Source organism: Podarcis liolepis (assembly GCF_965112155.1).
Source record: "Podarcis liolepis genome assembly, chromosome: 5".
Lineage (NCBI taxonomy): Eukaryota > Metazoa > Chordata > Lepidosauria > Squamata > Lacertidae > Podarcis > Podarcis liolepis.
In genome coordinates, this window is record NC_139556.1 from 64090846 (window position 1) to 64116547 (window position 25702).

Sequence of the window (25702 nt, forward strand, 5' to 3'; positions counted from 1 at the left end):
CCCTTCAAAGAGATGCAGAGAGCAATCCAGTGGGTTTTGGTGTGAGATCACACCCCAAAAATTTTCCTGTGTGATCCTCTTTTAGCAATTTCCATGCAAAATTAACAGCCGCGCTTTAAAACTCCAGATGGATTATTACAACTGCCTGAAAGGGAAATTCCTGAAAGGCAACTATGAATGCATAGTTAGTTCTCTCAAGCTGTATTGAACTGTTTTGAACTCTGGAGCATCTTTTAACTCATGAAGATCAATACATCATTTCCTTCCTCTACGTAACCAACACAAAATGCATGTATTTTGTGCTTAAGGTGCTGGAATACAAAAAAACAGGTGCCTTGTGCAAGTCAAGCACTATGAGCATCAAGTGTACATTATTTTATCTAAGAAGTTCGCTCGGTGGATTAGACGGCCCCATTCCATCCAATTGTGATTCTATGAAACAATGAACCAACTTGAACAGTTAGAAAAAAACCCTTTTATTTACAAATAAGAGCATTCGGGGGCAGAAACACAACCGAAACCCTACATACACACATACACACTCACAGGCACACTAACTTGTTCCATTAAATCCACGGCATGCTGCTAAGGACCTCACTTGCACCTATTCTCTGCATCACTGCTCAATCCGGACCACCACAACTGTGACGTTATCTGCAGAACCTCGCTGCACAGCCTTGTTGGCCAGCCTGTTACAGGCTGCTTCATACCGGGCATCAGCAGCTGATTTGGCATCTCTCGTGGGAATCGTTTTGTCCTGTTGGGAAGCAGAATACACAAATGCGGGGTAGTTTCTTTTCACTTAATTTGCCGAGAGCACCTCAATGCCCATGTCTCTCGTTCACAAAAAAATATTTGGGAGGTATAGGGACCTTTCAACACCCACAACCCCTGGTACACTATAAAGTACAAACATGGACATAAAGTTAGAAACACTTTTTAATAAAAGTATTGTAATAAAAGTAAAATCGGCAGCCGAGGATACAGTAGTGCCAAGTATCTATTAAGCACTAAAAATGTGGCTTTAGAACTAGAAAGCTGTGTGTGTGTGTGTGTGTGTGTAAATGTCTTCAGCTAGCTCTGAAAAGGCCACAACATAGACGTCAATGAAGTTCTTCTGGGGGAAGGCATTCCACGGCTGGGAAGTCATCAGTGAAGGGGCTCTTTCCTTCACAGCAAACAACCTCATCTCATTTGAACAGAAACACTCAAAAAAGGGCCTCTACTCAGTCTTGCAATTAGCTACTTGCACTGTCATCTGAAAGGAATGTTTTGGTGTTTTTTTAAACTCGCCACAAGCCCCCCTGCCACCTGCTGACATGGGGACAGAGGGACCATCTCTCTTCTGCCCCCTTCCCACCTGAAACAGCAACTAGACATATATTAAAGTTTACATGGTCCTTGCTTGGTTGAATCAGGGCACGCAACCCATCAAGTGGATGTCTTACATGCCACCCAAAGAACAAGAGTGAGTGTAGCTCCTCTTCCACATTCCTTTCCTAACAAGCAGCCCTGTCTCTTCTCACTCAAGCCTATCTTCCCCTTACCTCCAAACAAGACATAATGAAGTTCACAGCTTCATCTGGTGAGAAGACTTTGAAGAGACCATCACAAGCCAAGAGGATAAACCTGGAAGAGCAATTAGTAATAAGTTTTATGGGGGGAGGGGGGATTAGGACCTAGAAACAAAACAGAACACAAGGAGTAATTTAACGGTTTATTCTAAAGACACCCCACTTGTATTCTCTGCATTTGCGTACTTGTGTCAGGTTTTACCTGTCGTTGTGTGTAAGCTGGCAGCGCTTGACATCTGGCACAGAGATGACCCCAAAGCGCTTGTACTGCCCATCCCCAATGGAGCGAGAGACTTCCAGGACGCCCAAGACACGTCCTTCCCTACAAAAGTGGGGAGAGAGAGCCTATTTCAGCATGCCACTGGGTTTAATCCCCAAAGTTGTCAGGCTAGAACAGGGATGGGGAACCTGTGGCCCTGCAGGTGTTGTTGCCAGCTCAACTCCCAGCAGCCCCATGCAGCATTGCCAACGTTCAGAGAAGATGGGAGAGATATTCCAGCAGCACCTGGAGGGCCAAGGGTTCCCCACTTCTGAGCTAGAAGTATTTGGGACCAAGGTGAATCCAGTTTACTACAGACTCTAGCTAGATGCTTCACAAGTAGTCTACACAATTCCTTTTGCAACTTTACCGTATAATTATAGAACTCAAAAGAGAAAGCTGTATGTTCTGATCACAAATTGGCACTTGAATGTTAATTTGTTAATATGATCTGAACACCTGCCCTAGTTATGCATTCACTTAAAAGTAAGCTGAACTTGTTCAGTATGGCACACTCCCATATGCCCTTGCAGGACTTTTTCTGAGAAATTCAAGAAAAAAATTTCGTTAGGAGACCAAGTGGCAACATGTGCAGGCTTTTCAAGTATAAGGAGCTACATTCAACCCTGTCATCTCCCTGTTCCCAGCCACTCTTTCAAGAGATCTCAGGAAGCAAGAGCTGAGAAACATTTCTGCTTGAGAATCTGGAAAGCTATTGCCTTTCAGAGAGCAACAGCACTTGGCTCTATGTACCACTGGCTGAACTAGTTAGAAGGCAGCTCCTTACACCACATGGCAACAATATTTTCAAAGTCACAGCAGCACCTTTGTTTTTATCATGCAATGACTCAACAGCACTTTTTGTGAGAATCAGGAACACTTGGTCTCATTAAGAAGAGAGTTTGGCATCTGAGCAGCTGGATTAAAGCTATCTGGCCAGCAGTTAAAGGGCCCGTTTGCTCACAAGGTCAGATGCACTGACATTTTTACAGAGTCACATTATTTATACACTCCATCAATAAATACAGTACCAGTTCATATTCATACTCTATATAGCTAGGAAAATACTAACATATTTCAATTATTAACATTTATCCACATAGGTAGTTAAATGATGGCTTCTAACAAAATAAAAAAGCCAACTCACATAGTCTACAGCTAACAGTTAATAAGAATTTTCCACAGTTCAAATGAGCATTTACATTGGGTGGCCGGAGGGGGTGGTTGCAGCTAAAAACCCCAAATGTTGCTGAAGGGCCAATGGATGAAGAGAAGAGAAACATGTTACCTGACATTCCCTCCAGCCTTTTGGATCCTCATCCGCTCATCGTATTGAGTTGGGTTATGTTCTTTACTGAGACTTAAGGCTGTATGTTTCTGACTTTCTTCATTGTAGCGACACAGAAGCGCCTGCACTGACAGAAGAACCCTCATGAGCAAGGAGCAAGGATTGCAAGTCTCTGCTTGGGGCATTATAGGATACAACTTTCCACTGAGCAAACACTTAAACAATTTCTAAGCAGTGTCACTCTACTGCATGCCTCCAGCCTTAATAATAATAATAATAATAATAATAATAATAATAATAATAATAATTTATCTATACCCCGCCCTTCCCGGTTCAGAAAACCGGGCTCAGGGCGGCTAACAACAAATTTAAAACACAAAATGTCCAGGACCTGGAATTGGCTTGAGCTGAGAACATCTTAAAAATTGATGGAAGACACCACCACTGAGTCTGTAACGCCATCTAGAGTTCACAAAGAAAATCCAATGGATCACAGAGCTGTTCCAAAGCACATTTCCTCCCAACAACTAAATTTGGTGGACACATTGCAAGGTAATGACAGTGCTAAGGTACAGCTGCTATAGCATATTTTGGTGGAACTGAAAAGATTAGCCTCACTCAGTAACAAGAAAAATGCATTGAAACTGGACCCACAACTTCTAGTGCTGCTTACCCTGCTGTCTCCAAGGTTGGCAATATACAAAGTATTATCAATCACCAGCACACAGGTTGCTGTGGAGCCATCCTTCCAGGCAGGTTTCCTGTAAGGACAAGAAAGTGGAAACAAAAAAGTGAGTTCAAGCAAGTTCCAAATTGTTCCAAGAGTCATGCTGCACAATTATGGAAACTGATAGCCCAATGCAAAAAAGAGGGGGGGATTAATGGACCACTCACAAGTTTAAGAACACATCTGTGCTATAGCCCCCCTTGCATTTTGAAATGGTTGAGTTCACATGGAGGAGTGTACAATTGAGTATGTATAAACTCACCCACAAAGACTCCTGTAATGGAAAAATAGTTATCAAATTATTATTTATTTATTTATTTATTGCATTTATAGCACACTTTTTTTTTGCCAAGGTGCTCAAGGTGGCATAAATGGTTCTCACTGCCTCAATTAATCCCCACAACCCTGTGAGGTATGTTTGGCTGAGAGACAGTGACCGGCCTTAGGTGAGTGGAAGTGTGTGAGGATCTGAACCCAGGTCCTAGTCTGACACTTTAACCACTATACCACACTGGCTCTGCAAAAAGGGGGGGGGTTTATGAAGGTGGCTTTGTTTTAACGCTACTTGACAACTTTCTTTCTCATCTGTAGGGAACATCTGACAAGGGGAAATATGTAAACAACTTTTCTGAAGTGATACAGCCCCAAATACGCTTAACACAATGCCTATATCAGGCATAGGCAAACTTGGCCCTCCAGATGTTTTTGGCCTAGAACTCCCATGAGCCCTAGCTAACTGGACCAGTGGTCAGGGATGATGGGAATTGTAGTCCCAAAATAGCTGGAGGGCCGAGTTTGCCTATGCCTGGCCTATATACTTGGAAAGTTTACACTTACTGGCTGGAAGCCTGCCTGAGAAACTCCTCATCGGTGTATTTGAAGGTGTCCAGAAGGCATCTTCTTATTGTTTTCTCAACACTGGGCACATCTCCTGTTATGAACACGAAAGAAGTGATTAGCTACTTCCCTCAAAACATATTCTGTGCTAGACAAATCAAAATTCTTGCTCAGGATTACCTGAAATGTTGCTTACAGAATGTATTATGACTAAAATACTAATTTCCAGTGTCTGCTAAAAACATTCCTGTGTGGCCAAGCCTACCCAGATGCTTAAAACTTTAATCTGTTTTAGTATTTTAACTTCTTGTATGTTTTAAGATATTGAATTTCCCCCTCTGATTTTTTGGTTTTATCCTTTGTAAACTGCTTTGAGGGTTCTTGTTGGTTTTTTCTTTACAATCGTTTCTTTACAATCAAGCGGTGTATAAATTTTATGAAATAAATGAAAATCTGCAATTCAGATTAACCATTCAAGGAGGGCACTTTGCAACTGGGTTGTCCCTGCAAGGAGGGATGTCCCCCTAGAGGTTACCCACCATCCTTCACTTGGCACAGGACAGGACTGCAGAAAAGGACATCTGTAGGCAATGTCATAGTTTGGTTAAATATATATTAGAGAAGGCACTCCTTCAGATAGCCTGGCTCCAATTTGTTTAGAGCTTAAACAGGACCCCAGGACGATGGTGTGAAGGGACACTATGTTGAAGCTCAGCAGGCCTGGGTCTGTCCAACGCCTGAGTGAGAGGCCACCCTGCAGTCACATGTGTGCCAACTTGGCTTCCAAGGTAGAATAAAGGCAGGATACAATTTTAAGGAAGACAAATAATTGAAACCAGGAGTTTTAATTGGGTTCAGAAACAGACTGGGTGCCAGTGCAGCTGATAAAATTACTGGGCATTGTGCACCCAAACAAGCACATAGTTTCTTCTGAGCAAGCCTCACCAATGTGCAGCAGCAGCAGCAGCAGCAGCTACACTGCTTTAAAACTAGTGCTCAGGAAGCAGGAAACCCCAGAGAATGATATTGCACACACACTGCACTCCCCAACCCCCATTTTTACCTTTAGGGAATTTTCTGATCAGGTTTTGATGCAGATTCTGTGCTGCATACTTTGAAGCTCGAACTCCTCCGTGGCCATCAAAGACAGCAAAGTATGAGACACGGGTACTGTAAAGGAAGACAAGATTGACCCCACTCTCTGGAAGTGGCCAAGAAACTGACAATGTGCTGAGCTTGCATCACTAGCGGATCTGCAAAAAGCACAACCTTCCCTCATCCATGTACCACAAGGATAGGCAATCTGGTGTTTAACAGACGCTGTTTGACTCCCAACATCAGCCCCAGCCAGCATGGCCAATGGTCAGGGATTACCATTCCCGACATGGATTGCCTATGTAAAGATTTCACATTTCTCTTTAAATTATGAATTTGTCAATGTGTGAAGCAGCCCCCAGTATCAACAAGGACCCAGATCCTAGGTTTTCCAATGCCACTGGTAGAATCTTAACAGTTACACAGTTTGAGACCTTGCCTCTTTAGAAGAATACAGAATAAAAAGGATGGAAAGCATATATCTGACGTGCTCTTTTAGGATAACTTGGACCCAATTTTCTGCTGTATCTACCAGAATTACATCTGTAAAGAAAGGTGCATTGAGGTGTGAATGTGTGTGTTCAATAGGAACAGAAGAATCACACCGAGTCATACCAACTGCCCATTTAGTCTAGCATTCTGTGCCCACAATGGCCAACCAAATGTGTTCTAGGAGCCCAGGAACAAGACCTAAGTACAACAGCACTCTTATGCCAGTGTGGCACTCAAAGGCATGCCATCTCCAACACCAGAGCTAATTTATTACATAGATACACATTTCAAAAAGGAAAACACTATTTCCAGACACCAAATCAACTGGAAAGCAATTTTAAAATTATTGTCCCCATATGGCAAAACAGGCTATTCAGCACAAAGTAGGACTAGGACGCACACACAACAGTCAATATGATCATATGCAAATATAATACTCACATCTGAGAGGGGAGGGGGCTGCACTCTTCTGTGATATCATTCAGAATGACATGGGCATCCTGCATCTCTTCTCGCTCTCCCTTCCTCTCTGCCACGTAGCCCTTCAGACCAAGGATACCTGCAGAATCTAAAAAGAAAGCAAAAGATACACACAGGATTCAATCCTTGAGCTCCCTTTTGCACAACATCCCATTAAGTGGCCATTTTGCTTAAGACAGTATCATTCTGAAAACCTCTTGGTAACAAACTACATGTAAAGCTTTAACTAGACTACTAGACAGCAACATTATAGAATAGAACACACCAATTAAGAGTACACTAGCAATGCCAATAAAACAAAAGAATGAAAGCACCATTCAAGGCAATGTAGGAACATTCCCAAGTTGTATTCACATTCATAAAGAATCTGCTGGCAGAATACATTCTAATAGAAAAAAGCTGTTCAACTGGGGTTAGAACCCACTGAATATTCTTAATTTTTAAACCTTGTGGCATTCCTGTGTTAGCCACCACAGCGCTAGACTGCACAGCTACAGCTTGATCAGGTGCACCAGAGAAGACGTCAACATGGTACACCTCTGGGATTTCTACAAATGCAGTTGATGTGAACAGAAGCAGATGTGACTCACGTCATGCCACTGTTGCCACATCACAATTCAGTTGGGAGATCGAAAGATGTTTTTGCTTCTACACTCTAGGTTAGCTTGGCTAAGAAGCCTCCTACCCGAGGCAGACGAGGAAACAAACAGAGGCCGCATGGCATGGCAGCAGTTAGGCCATGTTGCAAAGAGCACCAAGAAAAAAAGCTTTCATGGCAGTGGATAAAGAGACATGGACACAAGCCTGTCTTCAGATCCTCGTTCATCTTATTAGGCAATTCTTGTTTTGAATTGTGCATAGCACCTTGTTATTGTGAGCCACATTGAGGACTGAGCTGCTTGAAAAGCAACCCAGAATTATCATGAAAAAGCTACCAACACCAGCCTCTCTCACAAAGTTGTTCTGAGGAGAAGAGGGAGTAACAGACACATACATTGTCCTTCGCTCCTTGGAGGAAACATGGCCTACCGATATAATAGACACAATAGTGTCTGCAAGGAAACAAGAATACCCTTAAAAGCAGGAAACCCTGCAGAGGTGAGACATTTGTTCATGAGCATCTTATACTCCTCCCCCTGCTCATTCCTAAAAATGATCACAACAGGAAACAATCTCACTTTTGCCCTAATTTAAGGCAGCAGTAGAATAGAAAATATGTGGCTTCAGAGTGTCTGAAAACCTTTACAAACTTTCTTTTCCACAAGTTCTTCACTCCCATTCTTCTCTCCCTCCGTGGATTTCCTCTTCTCTCCCTTCCCATGGCTCACGGGAAGAGAAACTTGCTCTGCAGGATGTGAAGCTGAGGAACAAAATGTTGGTCAGTTATTTTATTTATCCGAGTCATTTACTCAAGTGATACTGTGACAGAGTACACAATCCCTTACTGGCTGGGATTATGCAGCCAGATGAGATGGGCCAAATTATGCGGTAATTATGCTGTAACACTGGCTACACCACCCTTGATTTCTCCTTTATATAATCCTAGCTAGAGGAAGCTCTAGTATTAACAGCAATAAAAGATACCAAAGCAGTTGCCAGCCGGGAAGTGAACAGCCAGCACACAAGAGCTTAAGAGACAAAGAGGGTGTGGTGTGGAGGGAACAATCCACCTCCTTCAAACCACTATTTTTGAGCCTGAAAATGTTCACCTGTGACCATTTGATGAAGCCCTTCAGTTAACCAACTTCTGAAGCACTCAAGAATGTTTCATTCTCAGGTGTGATCCTATTACAGCAGTGCAATCAACAGCAAAACAGAAATCTTGAGACTACTGCTCACCTGAGTTTCCGCTGCTGGCAGGTGGGAGGTCGTCAAAAAGCAAAGAACCGCCGGTTCCTAAAACACAAGGAAACGTGTGTCCAGAATCCAGGTCCCAGAGCAAACAGATTTCTCAGATAGTTTCATAAAGAACACACAATCTATAAAACAGAACTGCCAAGCTAAAATGTCTATTCTACAGCAACCAGCCTTTGTATTATCAGCAATGGCTCTCTAATCAGGTAAACCTGAGTGCGATGTACAAATGCTGCTTGTGTAGCAAGCTGAAGAACAAAAGTAAACTTAGGAATGTAGCTACACATTACAAATGCAGGCTTGGATGGTCAAGGCCCTGTGATACAGGAATGGCACCCATGCTAAACAAAGAGACAGGGTTCAGCCAAGGGGTAAATCACAATTGGGACATCAGCACAGCATCTTCCCAATCCTACAGGCACCTTGAGTCAGAGAACTCCCCCAGCCAGAAGCAGCAACTATATCCACCATTATTCACTTTTAAGTGCCAGTCAAAAATGTTCCTGTTTACTCAGGCATTTGGTTGTTAGTTGGGACCATATACGATGACACCCTACCCACATTTTGGGAAACTTTCAGCCTCCAGGCATTACTGAACTAAAATGCCCACCATCTGTCTGGGGCTCACAGAAGATGTAGTTCAGCAACATCTGGAGGATCAAAGGCCCTGCCCTAGTGTGTTGTGGTGTTCAAGCTTTTAGTGGGCCAGGGTAGGATTTGTTTTTTTCTATAATATTGCAGGATGAGCACTTTTGAGTAAATAGCTGTTTTATTTTTTTTTATGTTTTAACTTATGTATTTGTATGTGTTTTTTTACAACTGAAAGTCACTTGGAGACATTTTACACAGCAAGTAATGAATGCACATTAATAAATAATAAACACAACCTCTTGCCCAGGAGTAAAGGCCCACTTTGTGATGGAGTTTCGATGTACATGTAGTAAGTTGGGGCTGGGACAAAGTGTACATATGGCTTGAAGAACTGCCATAAAGAAAAACATTTGTCAAAGAGTAATGGTGTCCTGCTTATCTCAAAGCAAGTTACATACATGAAGAAGATTAAGAGTGCCTGCTAGTCTTCCCCCTGAGGCATAAGGCGGGCACATCACTACATAAAGGCCTAACGACAAAACAAAAGGAGAAAAAGGAGATGACAATGCTAGTGAGTGAAAGACATGATGTATACAAGAATCATACCAAAGTCAGTGCTGCTGACTGACGGAAGTTCATCAAAAAGCAAAATTCCTTTCTGCCCTTCTTTCCCTAAAAAATAAAGAGACACAACAGATATCAATTAGAGAACATGTGACCACAAGGGACAGATTGACGACTTCTTTCCTTCTTTTTAAAAAAATAATCATTCAAAGTGTAAATCTCCTGGGGGCAGAATCAGTTGCTCCTCCTCCCTTCCTAAGCAGCTAACAGTCAAAACAATACAGTACTGTAAAGTCACGGAAGCAGCAGCAGCAACAATTACAGTACCTCGGAAGCCGTTACCCATGCGTGTGTGTGTGTGTGTGTGTGAGTGCGCGCTAGGGCTTTCACCCAAGAAAAGGACGCGCGTGCGCGCATCCCGGTGTCAATACGCGACGCGTGCATCCGTGTACGAGTTCACACGCGCATGCGTGCTGCACCGTGTTTAGCAAAGCGGGGCTAATCCTGGGCATGAAAAAAACAACACAGCCCGTGCACGCACCCACCTGGGGCCTTGGCCGCTTTTCGAAGGGACCATGGCTGCGCAGGTGGCCCCGAGGGCAGACGGCGCCTTCCCTTCCCCGCCAAGAAATGAGGCGAATTCAAGGCTCCGGGAAGGGAAGGAGGGCGAGCGGCTAAGCTCCAGCCCGGCTCCTGCGGCCGACAGCCGAAGGCTCCTTTCCCCCCCAAGCGGACGGCGGAGTCCAGGCCCCGAAGGGCGCCCGCGGCGCTTACCTGCCGCCGCCTCCACAGCTGCCGAAGGGGCCGCCTCGGGAAGGTCCCCGAACAGATCCATCCAGCCTCGCACTCGGCGGCGGCCGGCCCGAGCCGCGGCGACCTCCTCTTCCTCCTCCTCCACTCGCAAAGGCCCACCTGGATGCCAATCACCGCCGTGAGGCGGAGCCGACTCTCCCTCTCATTGGCTGCTCTCCTCCCTCGCCTAATCGCTCTTTTAGAGGGGCGTGGCTAGAGCAGCCTCGCCAAAAAAGAAACGCGGGCCTTTTCATAGGTCAGCCGCTCTGGAGGGCGGGACTAGAAGGTTGTAAGTCAGTCTCCGTTATTCCTATGGCTCAGGGATCAAGGAGGAGTTGGCGCCTGCCAATCATCCTTAGGGGCGGGCCCGCCAGTTTTTCGTTCGAACGCTCTGATGACGCGCCGCGTTCTGCTACTTTCCCCCCCTGCAGTGAGATGCTTTTTGCAATAGCGGGAGGCGGAAAAATATTGACGGGGCACCAAGAGGACGAAGGGTTCTGCGGGGCGGGGGATCTTGCCCCTCATGCTAGCTTTCTAAGAGAGACACGGCCGTGTAGGTCAAATTAATGATCCTCCACAGGTGTGCTTTGAAACAACTCCCCCCGCCGCTGGGATGGATTGGTTACTTCTTTGTAACAATATGAATCTGCCACTAGATGATGCCTGAGCAAGGCAAGAGGAAGTGTGGATGATATGAGACCTGATTTAAGGATAAAAAGCCAGTGTTGTGGGTTTTTTGGGGGTGGGGGTGGCGGCAAAGGCATAGCCGCTGGGATCAGTGCATAGCTGTCAACTTTTCCCTTTTCTTGCGAGGAATCCTATTCGGAATAAGGGAATTTCCCTTTAAAAAAGGGAAACGTTGACAGCTATGGATCAGTGCCTAAAAAGCACGAGACAAGTGGGAAAGTGTGCTTTCTAAGCACAGGACAAGGCAAGGAGAAGTGTAGACAAGCCCCCAAATGGTGGGAGAACACAGGATGCAGAGTAAACGGGAATCTCAGCAACCTACTTGAGAAGGGGGAATCTACTGACCGATCTCTGTAAGAATTCCAGTTCATCAGCAAAGATTTTGACTCTCGATCGGTCAAAACCAAAATGGGCTTCCCCCCCTTCTCAATCTACCTTTTGCCCATCCTTGCTCTAGCTGGGCAGCTAGAGGCAAAATAAGACGTTGCTACTGCACCTTTAGTAGTTGTGTAGAAGTGGGAATCGAAGTAGCTCTTGTATCACCTAGTTGGCCACTGTCGGAAAAGAATGCTGAATAAGACGGATCTACTCTTAACAGAAGGGACGCGGGTGGCGCTGTGGGTAAAACCTCAGCGCCTAGGGCTTGCCAATCGCATGGTCAGTGGTTCGAATCCCCGTGGAGGGGTGCGCTCCTGTCTTTCGGTCCCAGCTCTTGCCCACCTAGCAGTTCAAAAGCACCCCTAAGTGCAAGTAGATAAATAGGTACTGCTTTATAGCGGGAAGGTAAACAGCGTTTCCGTGTGCTGCGCTGGTGCTGGCTCGCCAGAGCAGCTTCGTCACGCTGGCCACGTGACCCGGAAGTGTCTCCGGACAGCGCTGGCCCCCGGCCTCTTAAGTGAGATGGGCGCACAACCCTAGAGTCGGACACGACTGGCCCGTACGGGCAGGGGTACCTTTACCTTTACTCTTAACAGAGCCCTGTCCTCTGCAACTCTCCACCTATCCTACATTAAGTGAATTATGGTTAGAAAAAATATTTGCTCGTTATGTCTTCCAGCTTATCCAGAGGTGCCATAGGCTGCAAGGAATGGTGTCCTGTGATGTTGGGTTGGAGGGGTATTTAATATTGACAAAGTGGTCCATAGGCTCAGTGGTAGAGCATGTGCTTTTATTTATTTATTATTAATTTTTTTCCTGCCCTTCCTTCCAAAGGAGCCCAGGGTGGCAAACAACAAGCAACAAAACAGTAACATATTTAAAACAATTCCAACACAGATGCAGACTCTGAAAGATCTCAACTTAAAAAGCATGTTGAAAGAGGTAAGTATTCATCAGGCCACAACTGCTCTGATAACCCCCATGCTTTCTCTTCTCCTTTTGCCCTAGTTAGCGGTCTTTCCTCCTTTCTTTCATCTCCCTGTCATCCTACATCTTCCAGGCTTGCTCTGACCCACATTGGGTCACATATTACATAGCCAGGAACTAGGAGAGTCCACTTCTCATATGCATCTGCCTGTGTATTAAGATTGTCAGCAAAAATTCTGGTCTGGGTGCTCCCCACCTTCATAAGTTTATGCGAGTGCCTACCAGGGACAAGACCTTTTCTGTCAATATGGAATGTCCTCCCCAGACATGTTTGCCTGGTGACCACATTAATGTTAAGTGCCAGTTTTAAAGTTACTTTGCCCCAATTTGTAACACTATAATATCATTCTTTCTCTCCCCCCCTTTTTAAGATGGTCTGTATAATATATAATTGTGCTGCTTGTGCATTTGCTGACCATGGGTGAATGATACAATGGAAGTGTTCTAAATAAAATAAATTATTGTCTTAACTGCTTTGGAATGGCGAGTCATATGTTGTGTTAATAAGTTGTAAGCCATGTTGGAGATCGTTGGACATCTTTAAAATAACACCAACGTGTAGAATATCACTCTCATGACTTCTGAAAACAATTTGAAGGTTAAAAAAAGTGTGTACCTTTGATAAAATTGGGTGGGGCTGCTTAGGGCAAGATAAAATTGTCTTCTGTGCATAAGAAGAGCACCTTTCTCACCTGGCATGTGGCCTGTAGGGCATGGGCACCAACTGGCCATCAGCGTTATAGACACAGAATATTTAAAGGAAAGCTCTCTTGTTCGAACTGGGAAAATAGTACTTTCCATATTTGTTTACTTCTGAATTGAAATCCCCCCCAAAAAGAATGCTTTGTTTTGATGAAACAATACAACATTTGGTTAAGAGAACAAGCCAGAGGTCAAGAACGGAGTGTCCACTATTTGCATAAATGCCACATTTATTTCTTTAACTGAACAATGCCTTAAGTGTACACAAACAGTTGAAGACCCTAATTTCCAACACTCAATAGCTTTAAGACATCAAGAAAACTAGACTCGATTACTTCAGTATTGTTATTTATACAGTGGTACAGGGTGTGCCCACAGCAATCACATATATACAAAGCAAGAGAAATGGTCTCCCAGCATTTGGAGATGATGTCACAGGAAGAACTCATTTGGACAAACTAGATAATGGAAGCACAGGCAAAATAAGATTAATAAAAAATAAAAAGTAACCACAACCTTCATTTTTATACAGTAAGATCTTGATATTGAGTCACAGCTCATGAATGATAGTGATCCTCCCTACAGTTCATTGAACACACAACAGAAAGAAACAGTAAGAGCATATTAGAGAGTTATACATCTTTTGTTGTCACTTTTGCATGTTACCATATGGATAAGCAATCGCCTCTTAGTCCCACAGTTATTAGCTAATTGTGCTGCTTTTACTTGTTTCTCTGCTTTCCTGTTGCTCCTTGATAATTTATAAGACTACTTATACTGGGCTCTGCTATCCTCCTACTGAAGGGCAGTTCAGAGAGCATTTGATATTTTAGGTGAGCTCCTTATTCCCCAATAATTTATTGGAATGGGAAAGAGTTTTATGTGAACAAAATAACACTGGCTTTTACAGTTACTGAAGACCAGTCTCTAACCAATATACGATCTATGGAATGGGATAAGTATAACATAATCTGAAATTATTTTTCTTGTATAACATTATTTTCTCTCACCAACCTCCACCTTGAGATAATTATAATGATATGGTTGTGTGAAACAGAGCAGAGATGGAAGTCCATCCTGTCAGTATTTTATGCTTCATTTAATAGATTCCTTTTCCTGCAGGACTTTCCAAAATATGCTTTATTCAGAAGTGCTGTTTTTTGCCCCCTAACAAAGGTCTAGAATAGATGATACTTGAAATTAAACAATTAATAAAAGGATCATTCAAAAATCTTTACATCTCAAATTAAGTAAAATGACAGTAAATCAGTGGAGACTCTTCTCAGATTGTCTGAAGAGTGGTTGATAACTATATCAACGTGGCTTGACATTTTGGCAATGGATAAAGCCATAACCAGCAGAAAATATGCCAAACATAATGATATGCTGGGTTATCTAAATAACACTGTGATGGACCATTAGATCTCTGTTTAATATTCCAACCAAAGTACTAAACAAACAAATCCTTTCAGGATATGCATGCTAGCTGGAGACTGGATGATCTCCATTAAGCTATTGTCAATTTGTTGAGTTCACAATTCTTTTTTTTTTGTGTGTGTGTGTCATTGCTTTTAAGCCCTGATTCAAACATTGCCTTTCATTTTTAGGGGCTTTGGGTCAAGCCTTTGATCCCCAACTCAAGTCAGTCATGTTGTCTGCAGGTTTGCTGGCCCCAGAAACATGGAACGCTTGAGCAAGACCAGACTGTAGCCCAATATTCACACTGTCAGGAACATGGTCTTCAGGTTGGCTGACCTAAGCCATGCCTCTTATCAATCTATCACTCCCCATAAAATGCAGCTCTTCCAAGCTCTACTTCTTCATTCACAAGGCAAGGTTACATATACATTTTTGCATCTCTTGATTGTATGGACAAGGAAGGTACTGACACAACTTCTTCATCCATTGCCACTAACATAATTAAATCTCTTGACAATTTGATATGGACATAAATGAAGTAAAATATTTTTAAAGTTGTGTTTTTGTATGAAAGATAAGTGTTGTGATCCTATATATGACTTCCTTGTTCTAGGACAGCCTTCAATCCTGTGCATAATTACTTGGGAGTAAGCCCCACTGAACACTGAAAGACTTACTTCCAAGAAACATGTTCAGGGCTGCACTTGTCCTGTTCTTTTTTAAAACAAGTACAGATGATTTCTTCAACGTAGCCCAAGGTAGCTTTGAACTTATAGCATGACAATCACTCAGGACATTTCAGAGAAATTCATTAGTTGGTTGCTGTCTGACTGCAAATTTTGTTGTTGAAAGGCTTCTACTAGATCAGACACTGATAAGAGAGTAATAATCACCACTGATTAGAAACTGAGAATCAGTTATGGATTTTAATTATATAATATTTAGACTTAGGCTGGGAAGTTAAAATGAATCAAAGTTGCCACCAAGGGTATTTAATTTTGCTGTTTATGCATAAAGGGAATGTAAACCATGGGGATTAACTACCACATATTGATTTGAGTGGGCTGTAAAATAGGTTCCTATATATAAAGAGTTAACAGGAGATTCTTAAAATCAGATATGAGTCATGCTTAATTGATTGGTGCCCAAAAACTATTATTTGTTTTACTTTGTCTTACCCAAATTTGAAATAAAATTGACTATTTGTTTTACCAGAAATAATTGCTTAAGATGCAGGTGTATTTTTGAAGGAGACTTTTAACATATCACTAGATACAAGAGTGAAAAGAAGTCTCTTTTATAACACACTGTTCAAATCTTATACAAGGGTCGTATCAGTCTTGCTACGTAAAGTAATCTATTTCAAACCTACTTTTCTCTTAAAAGAAAATGATAATGGTTATTTCCAGACAATCAGTTTTGAGTGTAATAAACATATAGTAGTTTTTCACTTATTCTGAGAAGCCCAGGCGTTGTCCCTTGAAGATGCACTTCTGCTTGAGCAGATATTGTATTTCTCCCAAGTGTTCCCTAAATACTGTGAGAGTTTTTATTAAGTACCTTGGAAAATGCAATTCTTCTCTCAGATAGTGCAACTGTTACTATTTCAACTGCTGTGTAGGATGTGGTTGTGTGAGTGTCACAGGAACTTACTGAACACTGCCTGCAACAAGAATGGTGATAAAGTGGCCCAACTTGTTCCTCCGATGCCATGAATAATGGCCGATGGGGAAAGGGTGAAGCAAACCCCCCTCCCATCATTCCTTTCTTGGGAAAACATGAACTCACCTCCAGCAAAACATCCCTATTAAGATTGAAGGTCAATTTCAATGTTACATGCAGATGCACGTAGCATCCCACTGATAGATTGGAGAGGGGGTGTTGACTGTTTCTTTAAATGAAAAGCAACCTTGGGAGGTTGCTCATGGGAACAAATAATGCTAGTGGAGAGGGCGTTTAATCCCTTCCCTACCAGCTATTCCTTTTGCTCAAAATGGGCATCTGGAAGAGGCTGTTTTGAGAAGAAAAAATACAATGGGAAAAATTTGGTACATGCTTCACCACAAGCCTTACTGCTATTCCTTCACTTCTAATCACAGTCTCCTGAAGCTAGTTTTCATTATATAAAGAACATTGGGGGAATGTTATACATATCTGCATGTAACATGTCGTTCGGCCCTTAGTTGAACAAAACAAACATTGGCTAGGTGACTGAAAAGAAGAAGAAACCTGCTAGGCAGCAAGTGCAGTATTTGAAAGAAAACCAAGATAGGCTCACAAAAATAGCTGACAGGGCCCTCTCCCATCACTACGCCGACTCACTTCCACATCTTTTCTTTCAGCAGAAATGAGATGCAGCATAATGTATGTGCGTAGGTGGAAAAAAACAACACCACATGATAAACAGAATGTACATTTTTCAGTGAAGTAAATAGAAATAAATACTTTATAAATATAATCTCATCCTACTCTTTCTTGCTCTATCAAGTAAAATGTCAATAAGTTATGAATTAGGTGAACACAATCCTATCACTTTTATCTCCTTTGAGTAACATGTTTTATAATGTTCACACTTTTACAGATTCTTTTCTCCTTAAATTGAACAGTTGCTTTAAAAATTAAATCATTTTTATTTTTTAAAAAAGACTCTTGCTTTGTTAGTGGTCATATGTCACCTAGGTCACCCAATAAAGAGATGGGCGGAAGATCACATGTGCACAAGGATTCCAGGGTGTACCAGGCTTCTAAAGTTACAACAGAAATGAATTTGGCCAATGAAACTGTAACTTGAGATGGATCGCTCTGTGGCGCAGGCATCTGGCGGGATGAATGACAGAAGAGATCCAAATTTAAAATGGGGACCCTCAAACAGCACCCATTATTTCACTTGGTTTGATGAGATGGGCGGCCCTTTAGGCTAAATTCTGGTTTGGGCTGTCCTCCGCCTAGACAGTTTGGACCTGTCAGAGAAACCAAGGAAGAAGAAAAATGAAAGGATAGGGAAAAGAAATAAGGTAGAGGAATCTTCAGAATCCCAACCCATGTTCAAAGAGACAAAAAACAAACCCAGACTTCTCAGCTGAAGCCTTGAATGTCGTTCTTATTCTAGATGGTGTTCTTCAACGTCGGATCCTCTTATTGTTGGACTACAATTCCCATCATCCCTGACCACTGGCTAAGCTGTTTGGGAATGATGGGACCTGCAGTTCAACAACATCAGGACCCCCAAGTTTGAAGAATTCTGGTCGAGAGGGGGTTGGGATTTTAAGCTATTCAGTTACCTTATTGATCCAGCCAGGAGAGGATTAAATGCATACAGCCAATCATGCATATCCTTGTCGTTGCTTGCCTGCAACAGGATCCCACGATGTTCAGTGCACACTGCGAATGTGTTGGGGGTCTAAAACAGGGGTGTAAAGTTGCATGTGAGACTCAGTTATAGAGGAGAAGCATACAAAGAAGCATACAGTAAAATGCAATGAGTGCATATATTACAGGCCAAACCAGATGGTCCCATATCCGATGACTGGTGTTGCAGCAGCCCCCGCTCCCAATAGTTTGTAAGACAATTCAACACTTTCTTTCTCTAGATGTGTAAGTCACAGTTCCCTTTACAATTATCAGGCCTGGCTCTCTGTCCTCATCCTGGAGGACACGTCCATTCTTCAAAGTGTTCACTGCTATTACTTACATGGTCTACCTGCAGAATCATCCTGCCCAGATGTCCACTCCACTTCAGCCTTAGAATCGGCTCCTATTTTTATTTAAAGCACAACTGGACAGGAGAGGGATAGGATCCAAGAGATCTTACCTCCCACATCCCTCCTCCTCCCTGCAGGACTGGAGAAGTCATGAGCATAGCAATGTCATTAAAAGAAAATATATATATTGATGTTAAAGAAGTGGGGGAGAATCTCAGATCTGGGGACCAAATGTGGTCATCCAAACCTCTCTATCTGGCCCTCAGGACTCTCCCAGGCTACACCACCCCACATTTCCTCAGGCTCTAACCTGCCCGGCAGCAATCCTGCCTCAAGTTCTTTGCTTGGCTGTAATGTGTTCTTGAACTGTGGGTAATGGCTTGCCCAGGTGTGGAGTGGAAAGATGTGTGGGTGTAGGTGCCTCTGACTTTTGTGTGGCTGGAATGTATGCTGTATAAAGAGATGGCCATCTTCATTGCTCTGCTCACTTTTTGCCTTTGGTCCCACTCCTACTCTAAGAAGCAGCACTGCTGTCAAATCATGGCTGAGGATATAAGGATGTCCTATAAACCATACTTAAGACATCAAATCTGTTGTCGGTTCATTGGTTTGTTTCTAGTAGGCCAAAGTATTAGGTTGACACTAACTGCAATACCTGCAGAATGTGTTTCTAGCTGTCTTGACATGGCTTTGCACATTCAAGGGAGGAGACTCTGAAACCATCAGGTGCAATTGCCCTCAACAGACAGGCTAGATGTAGCTTGTTCAGAAACAGGTCTGGTTATGCCACTTAAGATTCTCTGGCTCTGCTGTCATTCCTTTCTCTGTACTTCACACTCTTCCTGGATTTTAGCCATTGCCATGGCCTCTTCTTTCCCTTACAGCCCAGGCCCCAATAAATTACCCAGAAGCACTAGCTGTGGACTCTCTGATTTTGCCCAACCTATGAAGTTGTCCTTACTTTCAGCATCGCCTGCTGGTCTTCACTGTATTCCACCTGAGCTGATGAGAGATTGAGGACTGCTCTCTCCACAGAGTCCTTGTCGGTGTTGTAGATGTAGACATAGGGGCGTCTCACAACCACATAGCGCTTCACCCACCCATTTGTGTGGGGCTCCAGAAAGTGCAGGTAGCCTTTCCTGGAGACAATAGGGCTGTAGAGGAGACACATTGGCACCATGCTTTGTAAATGCATAGAAACTGCGCCACACATATTGATTTCTAAAGAGTTTTAGCACCACCAGAATTGTGCCTTTGTTCCTCCCTCTGCCCCAGAAGTTATACTCCAGTGGATGCTCTTGACTTGTTTGCTTCATTTCACTTTTTCTGCATGGAGATCCCTATCATGTGGGGAGGTGCACATGTTAAGTGAGAAGGCACATGTGATGCCATTACTGGACTGTGCGATTCCTTGGTTCGGAATATAACATTATCCATTGACATTGTTCATCCTCCATATGATGTGGAATGTTACACCCCTGAGTTACATTCTAGTTTGGATGTTAATCGGAGCCAAGGAAGAACTCCTCCATTCCACAACCTGCCCTACCAGTGGCTGCTGCTGCTGTTTGGGCAGCAGCAAGGTGAGGTGGGAATAATAATAATAATAATAATAATAATAATAATAATAATAATAATTTTATTATTTATACCCCGCACATCTGGCTGGGTTTCCCCAGCTACTCTGGGCGGCTCCCAACAAAACACTAAAGACAGGTTAAAACTTCAAACATTAAAAAACTTCCCTAAACAGGGCTGCCTTCAGATGTCTTCTAAAAGTCAAACAGTTGTTTTGTATTTCCTCCCCTTTCCCTCCAGGCCACCTGGTTCATTGGCATGGTCATATTCCAGGTGACAGGAAGGGAGGAAGGGAGGAGGGAAAGAAAAGAAGAAAGACACCCCACCCTCTCCAAGCCACCCCTGCCAGAACAGCAGTAACAGCCACTATAAAAAGGTATTAGGGAGCTCATAGAGAGAGAGTGGACACTGTCCCTCCCAAAGAAGCAATGGGTCCAATTTTAGTTCATAACAAAACAAGCTATTTTCTGATCTATTGGAGGAATTGATTTGCTTGCAGGGTCTTGCCCAGAACCCATTTTCATTTCTTAGAAATAGCTCTGCTCAATTCAAAAGGAATGCACTCCTGTTAATTATTGCATTCTTCACCATGCAACCGCTTCCCTCCCAAGGGAAGAGGCACAGAGGAAAAGAAATGTACCATGTACTTAGGTCAACGAACCCTTCAGTTTAGTCAAGAATAAGATGCTTTCCAAAAGCCCATAACTTGTACCTGACCCGGATCTCTTGAATATCAGGGACCAAAAGGCGCTGGGTCTCCTTTTCATCTTCAGGCCCACAGGTGGGGGATTTCTTTTGTTCTCCTTCAACTGTGGGCTCAAATTCAGGGCTTTCTGCCCTTGAAGAGAGCTGCTGCAGAGTTCTGCAAAGGAAAGGCAGGTAGGTATGTTATTTCAACTCAACTTTGGCCTCCTTAAAAAAATAAGTTGACACAGCATCTGAAACTGTGCTCATAAATGTGTCTGTAGACTGATCTGAAATTCTTAGCTTTGCCATCTTCCTCACCTGGCATCCGTGCCACTGTACCGTCCTTCAACCAATGATGGGCAGGTGGAGGAGGGGGTCAAGGTGGAGCCACCAAGGGCTGGCATGGAAGGGTCTCTTAGCAGAGTCACTGACATTTCAGATAGCTGTACACAAAAAGAATTGATCACTGGAGCTGCTTGCTTTCCTGCAGGCCTCTCTAAACTAAGAAGTACAAGGTGAGGATGAGCATCAAAATCAATTTCTATTAAAAGTTAATGTCTACTATTTTCAATGGGTAAACTCTGAGTATGATGACTTTTGCATACAGCCCAATGAGCTATTGAAGTACCTATGCCTTTTATTTCCCCAAATATGGCACTGTGGCAAAGGTTTCTAGGTGCACAGGAAGCTGCCTGATACAATTGATCCACCTAGCTCAGTATTGTTTACACTGACTGGCAGGGTTTCAGACGGGTCTCTTTTAGGCCTACCTAGAGATGCTGGGAGATGTTATACATGCAAAGGATGAACTCTACCAGTGAGCTACAGCCCTTCCCCTTCTGCTTGTATGTTCCCAGAGAAGGACATAGTCATGGGGTGTTTTTTCAACATGCACTTTTATTCCCACAAATCTCCTCCTCAGAGAGTCAGCTCTTTGCACCTGTCTGTCCCTGAAAGAAAAGTGCCACCTGCCTGACAGCTAATTAGCCACTGTGGATACAGTTTCATACCACCGTTTCCATCTGTATTCACACATCTTGGTTGAGTAACAGAGTTTCTCTTACCTTGCTCTCACTTGCGCTGACACAGACATGGCTGTGGGTGTACTCTCTGTTGAATGTGTGTGTAAGGAGGCGCAAGCACTGTAGAAAAGATGTTGGGGGGGGAGAGAGAGATTAAGAGAGACAGGTTGTAAAAAGAGGCTTGGCCCTGACCAGGACAGAATTATCTATTATACTAAGCATGCTGTAGAGCAGGAATAGTAAAGCCCTTTTCCAGTCTGAAGATCACATTGATGGTCCACTACATCTCTAAGGGTGCATGTCAGCAATGGGCAGGTCATTCCCATGCCATGCCAAAGACAAAGATGTAACTGGCATGGTGTTGCCCCAGAATAACATATACCTTGACGGCAAGTTCTTTCTGCCTCTCACTGGGGGTGTCCAGTGGCAAATTCCTCCCCTCAGGGGTACCATCTGCTGAGATTGGAGAGGAGACACAAGATGTACTGCGGGAATCCGAGTCTTCACAGGAGCTTGAGGAAAGGGAATCGAGACCCAAGCGCTGGGTTGTCTCTAGTTTCTCACGCAGAAGCAGATAATGCCTTGTTTTCTCAACCTGCGGAAATAAACCTCTGGCTAAGTAAGGTCACAGACATCTGCAGAGAGTCATCTCACACAGAGGTTAATCCACACACCTCATGTCTTCCCACCCTTCCCACCAACACGGATAAGGACCACTGGGCTTGAGTCTTACTTCTTGCAGGAGGCTCAGTTTCTCCAATTCCCACTGATGATCCAAGATGAGACTGTCGCTGCGGGGCCGCCAGCCTGCCAGGTTCTCCTCGCCTCGCACATACGCCACAGATGTGTCAAGCACACGCCTTCGTCTTCTTTGCATGCCTGCAAAGGACAAAGTTGCAGGTTGCATTCAGCATTGCTCATGCCCAGTCTGCAAAGCATGTGGGCAGTGTTTCTTTTAAAGCAGATTTCCCAACTGCACATGTTCCCCATCAAGACACTCCACAAATAAAAAAGAAGAGACAAATGAACATAAAGCATACTGTACTAGTGGTAAAGCGGTTTCTACATAGGAGTCTGTAGTTCTTCTCTACTATACAATAACTAACAGAACAAATGCCTTTGCACAGATTTAAATCCTAATTTGGTTGGCAAGGTCAACTGCCCACCTGCCCTCATCAGGTAAAGATGCAACTTTGCAGGGGTTAATGATCTGTTGATTGTCTCTGCTTGCAAAGCCTTGTCACCTGGTGTTGTCATTGACAGGTGGGACAGCCCAACCTACCTGTTAAAAATGGCCTGTGAGGGTTGGGGAGGTAAGGTTCCAGTCCATTGGCTAGATCTGCACCCCTGTTTTAGGGGATCCTATTGTTTAGGCATGCAGCCTTCCTCTCCCCCTCTGCCCCAAATCCTCAAAATGCAACCAGAGGAATGGTGCATTACTAGTTTTCACAACACTTAGTTTTCACAACACTTGCCCAAAAAGCATGATGTTTTGGCAGTTTTCAAGTTATGTTGCGCTGACATTGCAGACAGATATGTTTCTGTGGATGTTTACGATTCAAGTATTAAGATGCAAAGGGACACCCATATTCATTCAAGTAAAATAAATAAGTCTTATGGCAACAGTAAAATTGACTCTCCCAATGTTACATTCCTTTCCTCTTAGCACAACCCCAGCATCCCCTATGGGCCTGTCATGATGACAATGCTAATTAGGACCATCAGAAAGTGAAGCCAAAGCCAAAGAGAAGTTTCTCACCTGGACTGCCAGCATCAGCCACCCGACAAAGGCTGAGTTCATATACCCCAGTTACACGGTTACTGCAAGGAAAAAGAGTGAAACATCAGAGCATGGTGTTGGAATAAATGACCTTCATGTGCATGTGGCACATTAAATGTAATGGCCAAGGTAACATCAATTTTTTAAAAGGAATCCAGAGAGGATCCTGGAAATTACAGTCTAGTTGGCTTTACATCTGTCCTAATAAAACTGGTAGAAAGTACAGTATTGTTAAAGAAGGAATAACCGTATAAATATGAGAGAACAAACCTCGTTGAAGCATGGCTTCTGCATGGTTAAGCCCTGTCACACTAGTAATGGAAAGTATTTCTTTACACATCACAGTGTTAAATTGTTAAATTATGGCATTATCTCCCACAAGAGGCAGTGATGGCCACCAACTTGGATAGAATTAAAAGAGGATTAGACAAATTCATGGAGGATAAACCTATCAGTGACTACCAGCCACAATGGCTATTGCCTCCATGGTTGTGCAGGCAGTATGCTTCAAAATACTAGTTGCTGGGAGACTGATGTTGTAATTTAGTCCTGCTTGTGGTCATTCCATGGGCATCTAGTAGGTCACTGCGAGAACAGGAAGCTGGACTAGATGGGTCACTAACCTGACCTAGTAGGACTATTCTTATATTCTTAACTAATAAACATTAGTTGGTAACCCCTATGTTTATATCTAGACTTATATGCATTTTTTTCCAATAAATCAAAAGTATTTCTTCTTTGAGGTATACTCTTATTCTGCCAGCAGAACGGGAAATGAGAGTTCTTTACCTTTCTGAGGCTCGAAGGCTCCCACTTCCAAAAAGATTGCGGATGGATCGAGAAGCAGGGAGTTTGGCATCTCTGGAGTAGAAGACCATGCAGAAATCTTTGGTGATCACAGCTGGTTGGGTGCAGTTCTCCATCTAAAATAGGAGGATACTTGCTAGGTTTTTTTTAATTTTAAAAATGCTTTCCTGGGATGCTCTTGGCTGTTGGTACACAATGAAAGGCTCTCAGATGGTGTGAGTTTGCCTTCAAGAGCAAAATTATGTTCTGCAGCAGGTTTCCCAATGATGTCATGCATGTATCCTTAATAATCCATAGATGTTTATATCATTGCTATTTGGAGCTACTCTCATAAAACTACAGTCTTATATACACTTTTCTGTACATACAGCTACATGGAATCCTTGCTTTAGAAACCTGGCACCTAGCAGAGTACTAGTATCCCTTTTTTCCTGTCTTTAGTTAAAAACAACAATATTTCTCATGCATATCAGTTAGTTATATTACAGGCAGCAGCACTTCATATGTGTTACTCACTGCCTTCCTACCCGATAGCAAATGCCTAGGTAGGTATCATATATCATAGAGCTATCATCCAGCATGGCCCACTGTTATAATTTGGATTTGCTAATTTAAAAGATTTTTTATAACAGCCTTCGTTCTTTTTAGAATTTCAAGGCACTCTACATTCAGTTAGATCAAGCATAAAATACAACAATAAAACTATTGTTTTATTGCACTTCTTATGCCAGAAATATAAGGTCAAATTACACATGCGGTGTCAGAAAGAAAACAAAATTCCCAATAAAAAATAAAAAGCAGTCAATGAAGTCCGCAATCCTTAGCAGAAGACAGCCAGGTAGAGAAGAGGTTCCTCCCTCTCCAAAATATATGTATCTTTCATTGGGGCTTTTTTTCAGCTAGAACTTGCTGGAACTCAGTTCTGGCACCTCTAAGACAACGAGGGAGGTGTTCATAATGAGTTCCATCACCTCTTCTTTGTAGAAAAATAGCACTGTCTTTCATCTGAATGACTAAAAATCAGCTGGGAGTGGAAGAGATTTCAAGAAGAAGAATGGCCTAGAGAAGTTTTAAGGGCCTCCCCCACATGCTCTGCAGCCCACCCACTGCAGCTGCATTTCATGTTACTTGCCACAAAAGCAATTATGGGAAATCATACATCATCTTATCATCACATTTAGAGCTGTACTATATTTTAAAACAAGCATCCACTTGCAAAAAGATTTCCGCTGGGAGCAGGGTGGTAAACTCCTGCAAAAAGTAGAACAAGACTCCGAGGAGCTGCTTTCCCTACAAGTGTTATTAAAATAAGACAAGTTTTGGAAACAAGCAGACAGTGACATTTGCTAAGAAGTGCTCTGCTAGGAAGGGTGCTCACTGCGTACTAAAAATGGTCCCTCA

At 43.1% G+C, this 25702-nt stretch overlaps 2 protein-coding genes across 23 annotated transcripts in view; both read right to left on the reverse strand.

Moving 5' to 3' along the window:
• Window positions 1-460: 460 nt before the first annotated feature.
• Window positions 461-10763, reverse strand: ILKAP (ILK associated serine/threonine phosphatase). The gene is made up of 12 exons (XM_083505673.1): window positions 10536-10763; window positions 9804-9869; window positions 8592-8648; window positions 7993-8112; window positions 6714-6840; window positions 5749-5855; window positions 4686-4779; window positions 3795-3882; window positions 3122-3243; window positions 1777-1896; window positions 1548-1629; window positions 461-757 (listed from the first exon to the last, which is right to left on the reverse strand). The coding sequence occupies exons 1-12, from the start codon at window positions 10594-10596 to the stop codon at window positions 617-619; spliced, it is 1185 nt and encodes a 394-aa protein (XP_083361799.1). The 5' UTR covers window positions 10597-10763; the 3' UTR covers window positions 461-616.
• Window positions 10764-13519: 2756 nt separating this feature from the next.
• Window positions 13520-25702, reverse strand: part of KIF1A (kinesin family member 1A) — a 120697-nt gene continuing 108514 nt past the window's right edge. For all 22 annotated transcript variants that reach the window (XM_083505634.1, XM_083505630.1, XM_083505619.1 and 19 more), the window contains 10 exons: window positions 24284-24417; window positions 23474-23535; window positions 22448-22593; window positions 22097-22309; window positions 21757-21834; window positions 21011-21135; window positions 20718-20867; window positions 19389-19581; window positions 18008-18126; window positions 13520-17686 (listed from right to left, as the gene is read on the reverse strand). In XM_083505634.1, the coding sequence (XP_083361760.1) occupies window positions 17644-17686; window positions 18008-18126; window positions 19389-19581; window positions 20718-20867; window positions 21011-21135; window positions 21757-21834; window positions 22097-22309; window positions 22448-22593; window positions 23474-23535; window positions 24284-24417 (1263 nt within the window). In that variant the 3' untranslated portion in view covers window positions 13520-17643. The remainder of the gene's footprint in view (window positions 17687-18007; window positions 18127-19388; window positions 19582-20717; window positions 20868-21010; window positions 21136-21756; window positions 21835-22096; window positions 22310-22447; window positions 22594-23473; window positions 23536-24283; window positions 24418-25702) is intronic.